This window comes from Dictyostelium discoideum (genome assembly GCF_000004695.1).
Source record: "Dictyostelium discoideum AX4 chromosome 1 chromosome, whole genome shotgun sequence".
Taxonomy (NCBI): domain Eukaryota; phylum Evosea; class Eumycetozoa; order Dictyosteliales; family Dictyosteliaceae; genus Dictyostelium; species Dictyostelium discoideum.
Genome location: NC_007087.3, coordinates 1,738,107 through 1,754,069, shown reverse-complemented (window position 1 = coordinate 1,754,069; position 15,963 = coordinate 1,738,107). Strand labels below are relative to the sequence as shown.

General features: G+C 22.7%; 4 protein-coding genes across 4 annotated transcripts in view; 1 reads left to right on the top strand and 3 right to left on the bottom strand.

Annotated features, from left to right (window-relative positions):
* Positions 1–2,011, bottom strand: part of Dd5P4 (RhoGAP domain-containing protein) — a gene marked incomplete at both ends in the record, with an annotated part of 2,631 nt that extends 620 nt beyond the window's left edge. Inside the window, 2 exons of the mRNA XM_642576.1 lie at positions 1–809; positions 1,077–2,011. The exon at positions 1–809 is cut by the window's left edge and continues 620 nt beyond it. Coding sequence (XP_647668.1) covers positions 1–809; positions 1,077–2,011 — 1,744 coding nt within the window. The remainder of the gene's footprint in view (positions 810–1,076) is intronic.
* A 1,256-nt stretch (positions 2,012–3,267) lies between these two features.
* On the top strand, positions 3,268–6,564 carry kif6 (SAM domain-containing protein; the record flags this gene model as incomplete). Its single annotated transcript, XM_642575.1, has 3 exons — positions 3,268–3,394; positions 3,512–4,853; positions 4,941–6,564. The coding sequence occupies 3 exons, from the start codon at positions 3,268–3,270 to the stop codon at positions 6,562–6,564; spliced, it is 3,093 nt and encodes a 1,030-aa protein (XP_647667.1).
* A 401-nt stretch (positions 6,565–6,965) lies between these two features.
* Positions 6,966–7,238, bottom strand: DDB_G0268604 (hypothetical protein; the record flags this gene model as incomplete). Its single annotated transcript, XM_642574.1, has 2 exons — positions 6,966–7,144; positions 7,226–7,238. 2 exons carry the CDS (start codon positions 7,236–7,238, stop codon positions 6,966–6,968), a joined length of 192 nt encoding a protein of 63 aa, XP_647666.1.
* Positions 7,239–8,728: 1,490 nt separating this feature from the next.
* Positions 8,729–15,179, bottom strand: acrA (adenylyl cyclase; the record flags this gene model as incomplete). Its single annotated transcript, XM_642573.1, has 2 exons — positions 8,729–14,372; positions 14,452–15,179. The coding sequence occupies 2 exons, from the start codon at positions 15,177–15,179 to the stop codon at positions 8,729–8,731; spliced, it is 6,372 nt and encodes a 2,123-aa protein (XP_647665.1).
* Positions 15,180–15,963: the final 784 nt, after the last annotated feature.

Below are 15,963 nucleotides of genomic sequence, written 5' to 3'. Positions count from 1 at the left end.
GAAATTTACCTGAAATTGAAATAAAATAATCTTTACCATTTTCTAAATGTAAAATTAAAATATCATCCATTGATTCATTTGTTGAATTTGTTGAATTATTATTAATATTAAATAAACCAGATGTTAAATTATCAACATAAATTGTTAAATCAATTGTAACTTTTTCTTTTGGTATCATCATACCAGCTAATGGTGAAATTTTTAACCAAGGTTTACAAAGTATTGTTTCATCTAGCTTTGGTATAAATTGAAAACGTGCAATAACTTGACCAATATTTTCAAATATTAATTGTTTTGAAATTGGTTGCATAAATTTAATAGTTTCAAAATCTACCATATTCGTAGAGATATTTGCATCTGGCATACTATCATTCTCTTTTTTATCCAATTCTTTAACAATCTCTTGATAGATACGATTTTTTGAATCTGGAATTACAACTTTAATTTTAATTACAAATGATGCACTAACTGGTCTATGATCTGATGAAATTAACTCTGCTCTCTTGTATGATAAAATACCAACATTTTCAGCTTTTTTATGAGTTTTCCAAAGTATACGATCACACCATGCTGGTGTTCTCTTCTTTTCACTACTATCATATTCTTCTGTACCTGCATCATATTTATAAGTTGGTGCAAAACTAATTGGTGGTTCTTGAAATCCTTCAAATACTGCTCCAGCTTTCATTTGTTGATTTAATTGATCAACTAAAAATAAATTATAAAAATCTTTTTTTTTAATTTTTTCTTTAACTTCATTATCTGGTAATGGTATTCTATAATTTAAATCACCAATCCAAAATAATTGACTTTTTTTTTTTTTAAAAAAAAAATAAAAAAAAAAAAAAAAAAAAAATATTATTATTAATATATTTTTTTTTTATTAAATTATATATTATGAAAATCATTCAAGTTTTTACAAACTTTTTCAAAAATTTGAAAAATTAATATTATTTTTATATGAGTACCCCCCATATAAAAATATTTTTAATTGCAAAAAAAAAAAAAAAAGTGTGCACAAACTTGAAATGATTCTTATAATAAAATTAATTTTTTTTTTTTTTTTTTTAACTTACTCATGATCAAAAATATTTATAGTTGAATGATCAGTTGAAGATTCATTTATAAATTTAATATTTTTTGAAATATCTTTCATATCTTGATTACGACGTAAAACATTATCCATATGAGCATTTAAATGAGAATTTAAAATACAGATGGTTGTATTATAAAATGAAAATCTAATTGCAACACCACCTTTATTACCCATCATACCCATTATACCAACGGCTGCAATATCGGATTGAACATTTGCAATATGTGGTTTATGTTCTTTTTTAACGTAAACACATAATAATATACCAACCAATTGTTTACTTAATAGTTTAACATAGTCACCTTGTAATGTATTTAAAATGTGTTGTTCCCATGGTAATGATCTGGTTGTGTCACCCAATAGCAATGCCTCTGCTGTTAAATCTAATTCTTGAAATCCAATTGCATAAATGTCGGGTTGTAATGACATTGATGGATCTTTTAACCATGGATCTAATGATTCCGATGGTTTTTTACCATTTACATTCCATGTACCTAAAAATATACTCATACCTCTTTTCTCTGTAAATTCAGATTCTCTCTCTTTTAATTTATTTGTTATCCATTGCGTATTAACATCAATATATTGATGATTTGTTGAATTTGGAAATGTTGTTTTTAATGAATTATGTTTTAATCCATCTAATGATGCTTTAATTGTTTCATTTGATACACCTCTATTATTATCATCTTGTTGTTGTTGTTGTTGTTGATTTGGTGTTTCAATTGTTGGTGTTGATTGATCACTAATTGATAATACTCCAACTTGTAAATTATCAACTGATGTTGTAGTTGTAGTTGTAGTTGTATTTGTATTATTATTTTGTGATGATGATGATGATTCTAATGAAACATTATTATTATTATTATTATCTATATTTGATTCTATATTATCTGTATTTTGAATATCACCCATTTTGTTGTATTTTATGGGGAGGAAGCTATTATGTTTTTAATTTTATTATTATTATTATTATTATTATTTTATTCTAGTTTTTATATACAATTACACTTTTATAGAATATTATTATTATTATTATTATTATTATTATTATACAAATAAATATACAATATACACACACACACGCAAATGTTCTACAAAATATTGTTTTTTTTTTTTTTAAAAAAAAAAAAAAATTAAATATATTTATATTTTATGTGAATATATTTTTTTTTTTTAAATTTTTTTAATGGTATGAATTATAAGCATACATATAACACACAATAAATTTTAAAATACACACAAACACAATTTAATATTGAGATATTATAAAAAAAATTATAAAAAAACTATAATGATAATAATATTAATAATCTCGGTTGATCTATAATTATACTTTTTTTTTGTGTGTGGTTTTAAATATATTGAAAAAAAAAATTAAAAAAAAATATAAAAAAAGATTTTTTTGAAAAAAAAAAAAAAAAAAAAAAAAAAAAAAAAAAAAAAAATATAAAAAAAAAATAAAAAAATTAAAAAAAAGACCTCTGGAAAAGTTGCGTTTCATTTTGTTTAATCAAAAAAAAAAAAAAATCATTTTAATAAAACAAATATATTAAAAAAGAATAAATTAAAAAAGTAATAAAAAAAATAAAAAAAAAAAATAATAAAAAAAATAATAATGTTTAAATAAAATTAAAAAATTAAAAAATTAAAAAAACAAAAAAAATCATTGTAATTTTGGGAATAAAGCAAAAACAAAAAAAATAAAAAAAAAAATTTTTGATTAAGCAATTTTTAATGGTGTGTGATGGTGTTTGGTTTTTATTATTGTTATTATAAAATTTTTTTTTTTTTTTTTTTTTTTTTTTTTTTTTTTTTTTTTTTTTTTTTAATAATTCTTTTATTTATTTTTTTTTTTTTCTAAACAAAAAATTAATAAAGAAAATTTTTTCCTTTTTTTTTTTTTTTTTTTTTTTTTTTTTTTTTTTTTTTTTTTGTTTATTTTATTATATATTTCAAACATCCCGCCTTTTTTAAATTTTTTTTTTTTTTTTTTTTTTAAATTTTTTTTTTTTTTTTTTCAAAAAATAATTATTTGCCTAAAATAAAATTATTTTTTTTTTAAATTTTTTTTTTTTTAAAATTTTTTTTTTTTCTTTTTTCAAAAAATAAAAAAGGTACTATTGTTACTACTAAATAATTTTTAAAAAAAGGTAGTAATAATTTTAAATATGGACTTTGAAAATGATCAATTATATAATTGGTTACAATTAGCAAATTTAGAATCTTTTTATCCAAATTTTATTAAAAAGAATGTTTCATGTGATTCGTTTTTGTCATTCACAATGCAAGATTATGGTAAGATTTCAATTTCCTTTTTTTATTTAATTTATTAATTTAATTAAATTGATAAAAAAAAAAAAAAAAATATTAATTTCCAATTTTTTTTTTTTTTTATTTATTTATTATTATTAGGTAATGTTGGTATTACATCACTTCAAGATAGAAAAAAACTATTTCATTTACTTCAACAATTAAAAAAACAAACTCCACCAATATCAAATACATCATCACCTGTAATAAATAGTAATAATAATAACAATAACAATAACAATAATAATAATAATAATAATAATAATAATAATAATAATAATAATAATAATAATAATAATAATAATAATAATAATAATAATAATAATAGTAGTGGATTAAGACAACCAACTTCCACTTCATCTTTATTATCAAATAATAATTTAATGTCAACTCAAACTCAACAGTCATCATCTTCATCATCATCATCATCACTCTCATCAAAGAGTAATAGTAATTCAGATTTTATGCAGAAAGCTCAACAATTATTAAAGCAAAGAGAATTGGAAAGACAACAATATGCAAAACAACAACAGCAACAACAATCAACTCAAACTAAATATCAATCTAGTTTAAAAGATTTTGATATAACAAGTTCAAATAAAAATAATAATTTAGATGATTTCTTTGAAGATGATAATTTATATAGTCAACAACAACAACAACAGCAACAGCAACAACAACAACAAGATTTTGAATTTGAGGAGGAAGAAGAGGAGGAAGATCAACAACAACAATATGACGAAGAAGAAGAAGAAGAAGAAGAATATGAAGAAGATTTTTATAAAGAGGATTTAGGTGAAATTGATGATGGTAATGTTTTAGATATATCAGATGATGAACCTGATCCAAATAGTAGTTGTATCATTGTCGAAGGTTCACCTGATGAAGAAGATGATGATGTTGAATATATTCCACAAAATGAAAGTTTAGTAAATGGTTTTGGTTCAATGAAAATTCAACAACAACAACAACAACAATTCCAACCATTACAACAACAACAACAACAACAACAACAACAACAACAACAATTTTATCAACAACAAATACAACAACAACAACAACAACAACAACAACAACAACAACAACAAGTTCAACAACAACAACAACAATTTAATAATTTTAATTATAGTGGATTAAATGAAGAACAAATTAAATATTATCAACAACAAGCACAATATCAACAACAGGTTCAACAAGCACAACAAGCAGCAATTCAACAAGCACAACAAGCAGCAGCCTTAGCTCAAGCATCACAACAACAACTTCAACAACAAGAACAACAAAGACAACAAGCTTCAAATTTCTTTTTAGATATGAATGAATATGGTCAACGTATTCGTGTTTGTGTTAGAAAAAGACCATTAAATAAAAAAGAAATTGCAAAATCTGAAAAAGATATTATTGAAGTTTTACCAAAAAAAGATTTAATTGTAAATGAACCAAAGTATGTTTTTATTTTTTTTAAAAAAAAAAAAAAAAAAAAAAAAAAAATATAATTTTATATATATTAATATTTATTTTAATAAATTAGAACAAAATTAGATTTAAGTAAATTTATTGAAAAACATAAGTTTACATTTGATGGTGTATTTGATGAAAGTGCAAATAATTATCAAGTTTATTTACATACAGCATATCCATTAGTTGATTCAATTTTTCATAAAGGTAAAGCAACATGTTTTGCATATGGTCAAACTGGTTCAGGTAAAACTCATACTCAAATGGGTCAACAAGGTGATGGTTTATATGCATTGGCAGCACGTGATATATTTCATCGTCTTGAAACTTATTTTAAAGATCAACTTCAAGTTTGTATTAGTTTCTTTGAAATCTATGGTGGTAAATTATTTGATCTATTAAATGAAAGAAAGAAATTGGCATGCAGAGAGAATGAACTTCAAAATGTAGTCATTGTTGGTCTTAGTGAAAAACATGTTACCTCTCCACAGGAGCTAATGAATTGCATCATAGATGGCAATAAAATTAGATCGACAGGTTCAACTGGTGTAAACTCTGATAGTTCACGTTCACATGCTATCCTTCAAATTAGTTTAAAAAATATTAAAACCAATAAACTTCATGGTAAATTTAGTTTTATAGATTTGGCAGGTAGTGAAAGAGGTTCCGATACCTATGATAATGATAAACAAACTAGAAAAGAAGGTGCTGATATCAATAAAAGTTTATTGGCTCTTAAAGAATGTATTAGAGCTTTAGATCAATCTTCAAAACATACTCCATTTCGTCAAAGTACTCTAACTCAAGTTTTAAAAGATTCTTTTGTTGGTAATTCTAGAACCGTTATGATTGCAAATATCTCTCCAAATCAATCATCCTCTGAACATACTTTAAATACTCTAAGATATGCTGATCGTGTTAAAGAATTGGGTACTTCTGAATCAAATTCAAATAAAAAACCAGTTGCAACTTATAATATTCCTGCTCCTTTACCACCACCTGATCATTTGAAACAAAATTTTAATGATCCAATTTTAATACCTTCAACAACAACAACAACAACAACAACAGCAACAGCAATTAATTCTCAACAACCAATAATTCAACAAACTTCACAACCAGTTTCAAAAATTAAACAACCAGTTAAACAACAACAAGAATCACAAATTCCACAAACTCCACAACAACAACAACAACAACAACCACCACAACAACAACCACAACAACAACAATATAATATACCACAAACTCCACAACAAACTCAACAACAATTTAATATACCACAAACACCAAAACAACAACAACCAATTCAAACTCAACCACCAATGTCACCACCAAAAATTGATTTTGTAAATTATCATAGAAATCATGTCGATCAATTTGCTGATATTTTAAAGAAAGAATTAATTTCTATAAATCAATTTGAATCTTCAAAAGGTTCTATTCCATTGGAAAATTATATTAATAATATTGAACAATTTTTAGATTCAAAACAATTACTAATTAATCATTTAAGAGGTATAATACAGCAACATCAACAACAACCAATTCAACAACAACAACAACAACAACAACCAATTCAACAACAACAACAATCAACTCCTCAACCTTCTCAATTACAAACTCCACAACAAAGAGAAAGAGCAAGAAGTCAATTACAACCTCCTAAACCTTCAATTTATAGTTCAAGAAATTAAAAAAAAAATACCAATACTCATTATACGCATAATATTACTGATAAAAAAAAAAAAAAAAAAAAATATATATATATTTTTCGACTAGTGATTTATTTAAAAAAAAAAAAAAAAAAGATAAATCAAATTTCTTAATCATTTATAAAATTTTGGTAAAAATAAAATGGGTAATAACTAACGAAATTACAATTTTTTTTTTAATCATTAAAATTAAATAAAAAAAAAAAATAATAATAATGTAATTTCTCTTTTTTTTTTTTTTTGTATTAATATAACAAATTTAATATTACTTTTTTTTTTTTTTTATTTAAAATAATTAAATAAATGATTTATGAATATATTTTTTTTTTTTTTTTTTTTTTTTTTTTTTTTTTTTTTTTACAATTTTAAAAAAAATATTTATTTTAATAATAACTACCAAGAGAACAAGAATTTCTTTCATAATAAAATGAAACATAAACCCATTTACTTGAAGTATACATTCTTGTAATATTATTTTGGGTATGATTTAAATTTTGATTAAAATTTTGATTAATAATTAAATTATTTGATTTAATATTTAATGAATTTTTTGAAATATTATCTTTAAAAAATTTTAATTTATATTTGTTAATATTTTTATTAATCTTTTTATTTTTTATTTCTAATAAAAAAAAATATTTACTAAAAATTGCCATATTTTAAAATAATAAAATGTAATAAAGTTTAAATTGTTTTTTTTTTTTTTTTTTTTAAATAAATAAATAAATAAATAAATAAGTTAATAATGAAAAAAAATTTATTTTTAAAATTGGTATTTATAGTTTTTTTTTTTTTTTTTTTTTTTTTGTATAATATTTTATTTTAAATAAAATTTTAATTTTTACAAATTTGAAATAATTTAAATATGTAAAATTTTAAAAAGAGAGAGAGAGAGTAGACGTATAATTTAATAAATTTGAGGTGATATATTCATTGGATTTTTATTATAAAAATTTAGATTATTTCCTATTTTTTTAAAAATCAGAGAATGAATGAATATATTTGTGTATGGCAACATTTTTTTTTTTTTTTTTTTATTATTATTTTATTTTAGTTTATTTTTTTTTTCAGAACAAAAACTTTTAAATGTTAATAAACCAAGATTTGTTAGTTAATTATTAAATGATCATGTTTTTGAAACTGATCAATGATAGAATGTGGTAAAAAGTAATTCAAAACACTAAAAAAAACAACTCTTTAAGTTGTTAACCTTTTTTTTTTTTTTTTTTCATTATTTTTTAAAAACTACCAACCACCCCTTGTTTAAGTAAAAAAATAATAAAAATTAAATCATTTTAGATCTGAGGTTAAAATTATTTCGGGTTAAACTAAAAATAATTATTTATTATTTTTTTTTTATATATAATTATCATTTTTGGTTGATTTTCACTACATAAGCATAACCCAATTTAATCAAAACAACCAAAATAAATAAAATAATACCAAAGTTAATTATTTTTTTTTTATTATATATATACATATATATACATGGGTTAGTTTTTTTTTTGATTTTTATAAAATTCGGTATATCTTTAAAATTAATAAAAACACAATTATTTTTTTATTTTATTTGTCTGTTTTGTGTTTAATTTTTTTTATTTTTTTTTTATTGTTTAATAAGTGTGGAGTCATTTTATTATTTTTGATTTCGTTTTACAATTTTCAAAATTTTTAATAAAATAAAAAATAGTTTGGATTTGAGGATTTAAATTTTTTAGGGTTAGATTTTGGAATTATCTAGATGACTAAATGGAAAGATTTAAAAAAAATCAAATTATTGTTTTTATTTGAATTTTTAATTAATAAAATAAATAAAATTTATATTATAAATTTTTATATTTTAAATGAAATAAAATTTGAAATTTATTAAAACTTCAAAAAATCATAATTGTCAGTTTTACCATTAATTAATATGAATCGAACTTTTATTTTATCTGGATTAAAAAAATTTTTATTCATTGATTAATAGATAATAAATCAAATTAAAAATAATTTTTTATATTTTTGATTGGATCACGATTTAAATATTAAAAAAAAAAAAAAAAAGTAGTATTATTATTTATTTATTATTGTTATTATTATTATTTTATCATTACATTATTATTTTTTTTTTTTTTTTTATTTTTATTTTTATTTTTTTTTTATTTTATTGTTGTGGTTTAGTTTTAACATTTGTATCTACATTTTGAGGTTGTGATTGATGCCTTTGAGATTGAATTTGTTGTGAATGTGGATGTTGTGATTTTTTTTGTATTTGTTGTGATTGTTGTTGTGATTGTTGTTGTGATTGTTGTTGTTGTTGTTGTTGTTGTTGTTGTGATTGTTGTTGTGATTGTTGTGATTGTTGTTGAAACTGTTGTTGTTGGTGATGATGATGGTGATGTTGTTGTTGTTGTTGTTGTTGTTGTTGTTGTTGTTGTTGTTGTTGTTGTTGTTGTTGTTGTTGTTGTTGTTGTTGTTGTTGTTGTTGTTGTTGTTGTTGTTGTTGTTGTTGTTGTTGTTGTTGTTGTCTCTGATATTGTAATTGATGTTGGTATTGATTTTGTATCTGTTGCTGCTGTTGTTGTTGTGGTTGTTGTGGTTGTTGTTGTTGTTGAGGGGATGGTTGTTTTTGTTGTTGATGTTGTTGCTGTTGTTGTAGTTGTTGTTGCTGTTGTGGTTGTTGTTGCTGTTGTTGTTGTTGTTGTTGTTGTTGTTGTTGTTGTTGTTGCTGTTGTTGTTGTTGTTGTTGTTGCTGTTGTTGCTGTTGCTGTTGTTGTTGTTGTGGTTGTTGTACATATTGTGATTGTTGTGATTGTGGTTGTTGTATATTTTGTGACTGTTGTTGTTGTTGTTGTTGTTGTTGTTGTTGTTGTTGTTGTTGTTGTTGTTGTTGTTGTTGTTGTTGTTGTTGTTGTTGTTGTTGTTGTTGTTGTTGTTGTTGTTGTTGTTGTTGTTGTTGTTGTTGTTGTTGTAATTGTTGTTGTAATAATAATTGTTGTTGTTGTTGTTGTAATAATTGTTGTCTTTGTAGTTGTTGTAATTGAATTTGTTGTAATTCTAAAGTTTTAATATTTTGAATACATCTTTGAATATAGATTAAGGTTGGTTTATCATTTGGCATAATTTCAGTACATAATTGAAAATAAGATAAAGCTTCCTCGTAGCAATGTCTTTTATAAAGATCCATACCATTTTGATACCAAGGTAAAATTTTCATTTTCAAAACTCTTTTATCTTCACGTTCACCATCGATAACTTCATAGATATTGACAGCTTCACTCTTTCCTTTAACGGTTACACTATCGACTAAACGAATTACAAATTCATCGATTGAAGTACCAATGGCTTCCATAGTGAATTGAGTGATTAATATACGAGATTGATATTCTTTACAAAGTTGTTCAGTTCTTGAGGCTAAATTAACAGCGTCACCCAATGCAGTTGGTTCCATTCTATTCTCTGTACCAACGATACCAATAATAGTTTTACCCGTATTAATACCAACACCAGTTTCAACTGATGAAAATCTAAAACCAGATATACTCATGAAATCCAATGATCTCATCATACGAATTGCTGCTTTCACTGCATTGATTGCTTGAAGTTTCATATCAGAGTTTGGGAAAATCGCCATAATTGCATCACCAATAAACTTATCAATGAATCCACCGGAATCTGTAATCGATGGTAATGCAAATGCTAAATAAGTATTTAAAAAGTCAATGACATCATCAACCAACATTTTCTCAGTGGTTGAAGTGAAATCTCTAATATCAGAGAAAAAGATTGTAATACTCTTACAAATTGCATCACCTAAATACACATTTTCCATACCAGATGGAGCAATAAGTTGTTGAAACTCAATTGGTACAAATTTACTAATTACAGATTCTAAATCTTGAACTCTTTTCAATGCCATTTTACTTGAAGAATGTGGTGATGAATCACGATTTGTACTACTTGGTAACATTGGTATACTAAATCTACTTTTACCACCACTACCACCACTACCATTTGATGATGTTGATGATGATAATGAGGAATGTTTACTTCTATTACTAATAATTTGATGTTGTATTTGTGATTGATTAAAAATTGGTGTTGATTGTTGTGATGAAAATGATAATTGATTAATACCATTATTACCTCCACCAATAGATTGTTGTGTTGGTGTTAATTGATGTTGATGTTGTTGTTGTTGTTGTTGTTGATTATTATGTTGAAATGATGATGATGATGATGATGATTGTGATTGAATTGATGATACTGAATTTAAATCTAAATCTAATGAAATTGGTGAAGAAATTACATTTTCATTTAAAATACCACTAATTGGTGATGAATTATTATTATTACCACTAGCTTGATTTAAATTTGAAATAATTGAAGAATAATCATAAATATTTGTACTTGGACTACCATTTGGAAATAAACGAATTGGTGAAAGTATATTTGATTTTCTTTTTCTATCAAATTCTAATAAAAATTCTTGTAAATAAAATTCTAAATTATCGAATGAACAATAACCATCGAAACCAACTCTTTTTATCTTTTTAATAATATCATCTGGTATTATATCACTATGATGCCAAATACCAATAATTGGTAATTTAACTCTACGTCTATGTGAAATTTCTGTCATTGATGGTGATGCAGTTTGAAATGATCCTATCGATGATCTTCTTGTTGGGAATGATGATGATGTTGATGTTGATGACGATACAATATGATTACCATCAGTATCAACTGATGATGTTAGAATACTATTATTATTATTATTATTATTATTATTATTATTATTATTATTATTATTATTATTATTATTATTATTATTATTATTATTATTATTATCATTGTTATTATTATTATTATTATTATTATTATTATTATTATTATCATCATTTGAATTTGTTGAAATTGGTTTTGGTACAAAAATTGTATTTGAAAATATTTCACCATGAGTATCACGTATAATTTGAGCACATTCAAATCCATCAGTTGATTGTAATTCTAAATCAACGATAACTAAATCATAATAATTCTTTTTTGAGAGAGATATTAAAGCTGTACCATCAGTTACAAAAGTTGAAAAATAACCAAAACTTTCAATAACTTTTTGAATTTTTGATTGAGTTGATTTATCAGATTCACCAATTAAAACTCTCATAATTGGTTTACCAGTTTCAGGTAATCTAAATGGAAAATCAATTTTAAACTTTAATCTATTTCTTTTTAATGGTATTTGAGTTGATGTATCTGGTGCATTTAAATCAACTAAATCAACAACTGATGAAAATTCTTTTAATTTAAATGTTTTCGAAATTGCATTAAATAAATTGGTTGGTGTTACAGGTTTAATTAGGGTTGTAATATTTTTAGTTTTTTCATTCATATGTGCGAATGAATCTGATGGTAAAATCATTAAGATGATTTTAATATCTGAAAATGCTGGATTATCAACAATCATTTGAATCGCTTCTATACCATCACAACCTGGCATATGATAATCTACTAATAATAATTTAAAATTTGAATCGGTTGCAATTGCATACTTTAAATCTCTAACTCCCTCAACACTACTATTTGCACTTTTTACAATTGCAGAATTAAAAACTGAACTAAATATAAAACCAACTGAATCTCTAGCATATGGATTATCATCAATGACCAACACTGATAAATCTGATAAAAGTTCATTGGTTTCTTGTGATAATGGTATTTGAAATGTAAAATTCTCTTTTGGTTGTGGATCAACTAAAACTGGTATACAACATTTAAATATACAACCACCAGTCTCTAAATATCTCTCTACAATTAAATCTCCACCAATTGATTTTAAAACTTTATTACAAATTAATAAACCTAAACCTGAACCTTTCTTTTTAATCTCTATATCATCTTCATCACCAATATCTGGAAATGGTTGAAATTGATTACAAATATCTAATTCATCATCATCCATACCAGGTCCAGAATCAAATATTGAAATTTCTAAATAAATTTGTTTTGGTTCTTGTTGTTGTTGTTGTTGTCGTTGTTGTTGTTGTTGATTTAATGGTGGTGGTGGATTATTTGAATTATATTCTTCATCTTCTTCTGAAATTGTACCAAATGGTGGTAATTCATTATCCTGTTGTGGTTGTTGTTGTTCTTGTTGATATTCATAATCATTTCTTAAAATTCTTTTAATTAAAATACCAATTTCACCTTCTTCAGTATATTTTATAGCATTTGAAAGTAATTGAAAACAAATTTGAGTTAATGCCGTTGGATCTAAAATAATATTTAATGGTACATCTTTATCAATTTTATAAACCAATTCAATATTATTAAATTTAATATCTTTACTTGTACGTTCTAAAACATCCTCCAAGAAATCAAATAAATTAACCGATACGTCCTCTCTTGAGATTACACCACTTTCAATTGCCAATATTAACTTTGTATCATTCAATAGTAATAATGATCTATTGGTTTGATATTGAATATCATTTAATTGATCCACCAATGATGATGGAATATCTTGATCAGACGATTCCAATCGTTGAAGTCTATTTGAAATCTCCAAGGTTGAAAAAAGTATTTTATCTACAAACTTTTGCATAAATTCAACTTTTTGTAATAACTGAGCTGTTCCACTCGCATAGATCTTATTTACAAATGCATTCTGTTCATTGATTTGAGTTGATAATCTTCTATGATACTTTTCACCACGTTTTTTTAATCTTTTATACTTTTCACCACTTGCAACCACCACATCAATCGCCAATCCACAATAGAATGACGTATAACTAATTACATTCAATATATAGAATATACCACCACCCAATGGTGTAACATTATGTGACATCGTACCCTTATCCATTACACCAGTTAATGTTAATTCAACTTTATACAATGCTTGAGTTAATTGTGGTATCATTGATGCCAATGCCATTAATGTATATGGTTTTCTAACTTCCCAATGATAAACTAATGAAATACAAAATAATAATGTTATCAATATTAAATAAACAACTGATGAACTTATAAACTTTTTAAATACTAATTCTTTAAATATATGATATGCATTCTCTAAATATAATTCTAATTGTTCTTCACCTTGTTCAATTTCTTCAATAAATCCTTTATTATTATTTTTTATATTATTATTATTATTATCAATATTATTATTATTTATATTATTATTATTATTATTATTATTATTATTATTACTATTAATATTACCATCAATTACATCACCACTAAATGTTTTATCATCCTTCATAAATAATGCTAAAATAAATATTGAAAAAAATAATAATACAACTATACCTAAAACTATTAAAATTTGAATTAATGAATGAAACCATTCATTTTGTATAATTCTTTTAATTATTGATTTTTCAGGCTGTCGATTATTATTTTGTTGTCTTTGTCTTTGTTGTTGTTGTTGCTGCTGTTGTTGTTGATGATGATTTGAAGCTTGTTGTCTTCTTAATTTATTTTTTGGATAAAATGCTATGAATATACAAATTACAGTTAAAATTAAAGAGAAAAAATTATTTACTCGAAATGGTTCTAAAAATGGTTCGCTATATGTTAAAACATGATAAAATCCAATGATTGAAAGGTATAGTGGAAACATATCTCTTCTAATTGTATAATGAAACATTGCTGATATCAATGACATAAATGATATAACCCATTCTAATTTAAATATTCTACACCACATACATCCTGAATTTGGTGGTAATTCAATCCATAATAATGGTCCAACTGCTAAACAACAAAATATTAAAACAAATGTAAATAAAAAATAACTTAACCTAAAAATAATATTAATATTAATATTAATATTAATAAACTATTAATTTATAATTTATAATTTATAATTAAATATCTTACCAAATATGAAGTTTATTTGTATAAATTATAGAGAATGGAAATTTTAAATTTTCATGATTTATAAAACTATTTATTATATTTTGTTGTTGTTGAACTTGTTGTTGATTTTGATATTGAGTTTGTAATTGGTGTTCTTGATCTTGCATTAACATTGGTATTAAATCATCATCTTGAATCATATCATCATTATCAAAATAAAAGAATTCTTTTGAAGCTCCTCCACTACTATTACTACCTCCAAAACTATTACTTCTACTACTACCACTACCACCACCACCACTATCATATCTATTTGAGAAACTATTCTTTCTTTTTATATTTGGAAATTTTGAAGAACCAATGCCTGTTGATGTTGTTGGTGTTGATGACGATGATGATGCTTTATTTTTAAAATCATTTCCACCAATAGAATTACCAGTATAATTGTTATTATTATTACTATTATTATTATTATTATTATTATTGTTGTTATTATTATTATTATTATTATTATTACTATTATTATTATCTATACCATTACTATTGGAATTATTATTGCCTACTACACTACCACCAACACTACTTAAACTACTACTACTGCTAGTACTTATTGAATCTGAAGATGGAGAATTTAAATGTTGGGTTTGTAAATCCTCATTATTAAACAAAGGCTCTTCTTCTTCCTCCTCTTCTGAAATTGTGTGTATTTGATTTGGTTTTTTTCTATTCTTTAAACGATTATTGGTCATTTTGTTTTAAAAAAATGTTTATTTTTTTTTTTTTTTTTTTCTTTTTTTATTTTTTTTTTTTAATATATTTTTTTTTTTATTAATATATTTTTTTATTTTTTTTATTTTTTTTATTTTTTTTTTTTTTATTTTTTATTTTATTTTTATTTATTTTTATTTATTATTTTTTAAATTTATCTAATTTTGAACAATTATTACTTTATTATTTTATTACTTTTTTTTGTTATTACTATTTCTATTATTATACAATCATTTAATGTTTAAAATTTTAATTTATATTATATATTATTTTTTTTTTATTTTTTTATTTTTTTATTTTTTTTTTTATATTAAAGTCCAACAACAAACAAAAATCATTAATATAAAAATACTAACAATATTATGAATGATGAAGTTATTTAATGGTTCAAAAAAAAAAAAAAAAAAAAAAAACTTCTTATATTAATAATAATTAACAAAAAAAAAAATAAAATAAAATTAAAAAAATGAAATACACACAATAATTTGTTTTTTTTTTTTTTTTTTTTTTTAATTAATTGTTTTTTTTTATATTATTTTTTTTTTTTATATTTTTTTTTTTTTTTTTTTAAATTTTTATACAAATGTTAGGATGACCATATGTAAGTAGTGTTTAGTGTTTTAAAAAAAAGAGAAAAAAAAAAATTTTGGGTGAAATGTATATTAAATTTTGATGAAGTTAACAAACACCATGTGCAATTTTTTTTTTTTTTTTTAATAAAATTTTTGAATAAAAACAAATTTAATTATTGGGAATTGTTTTTTC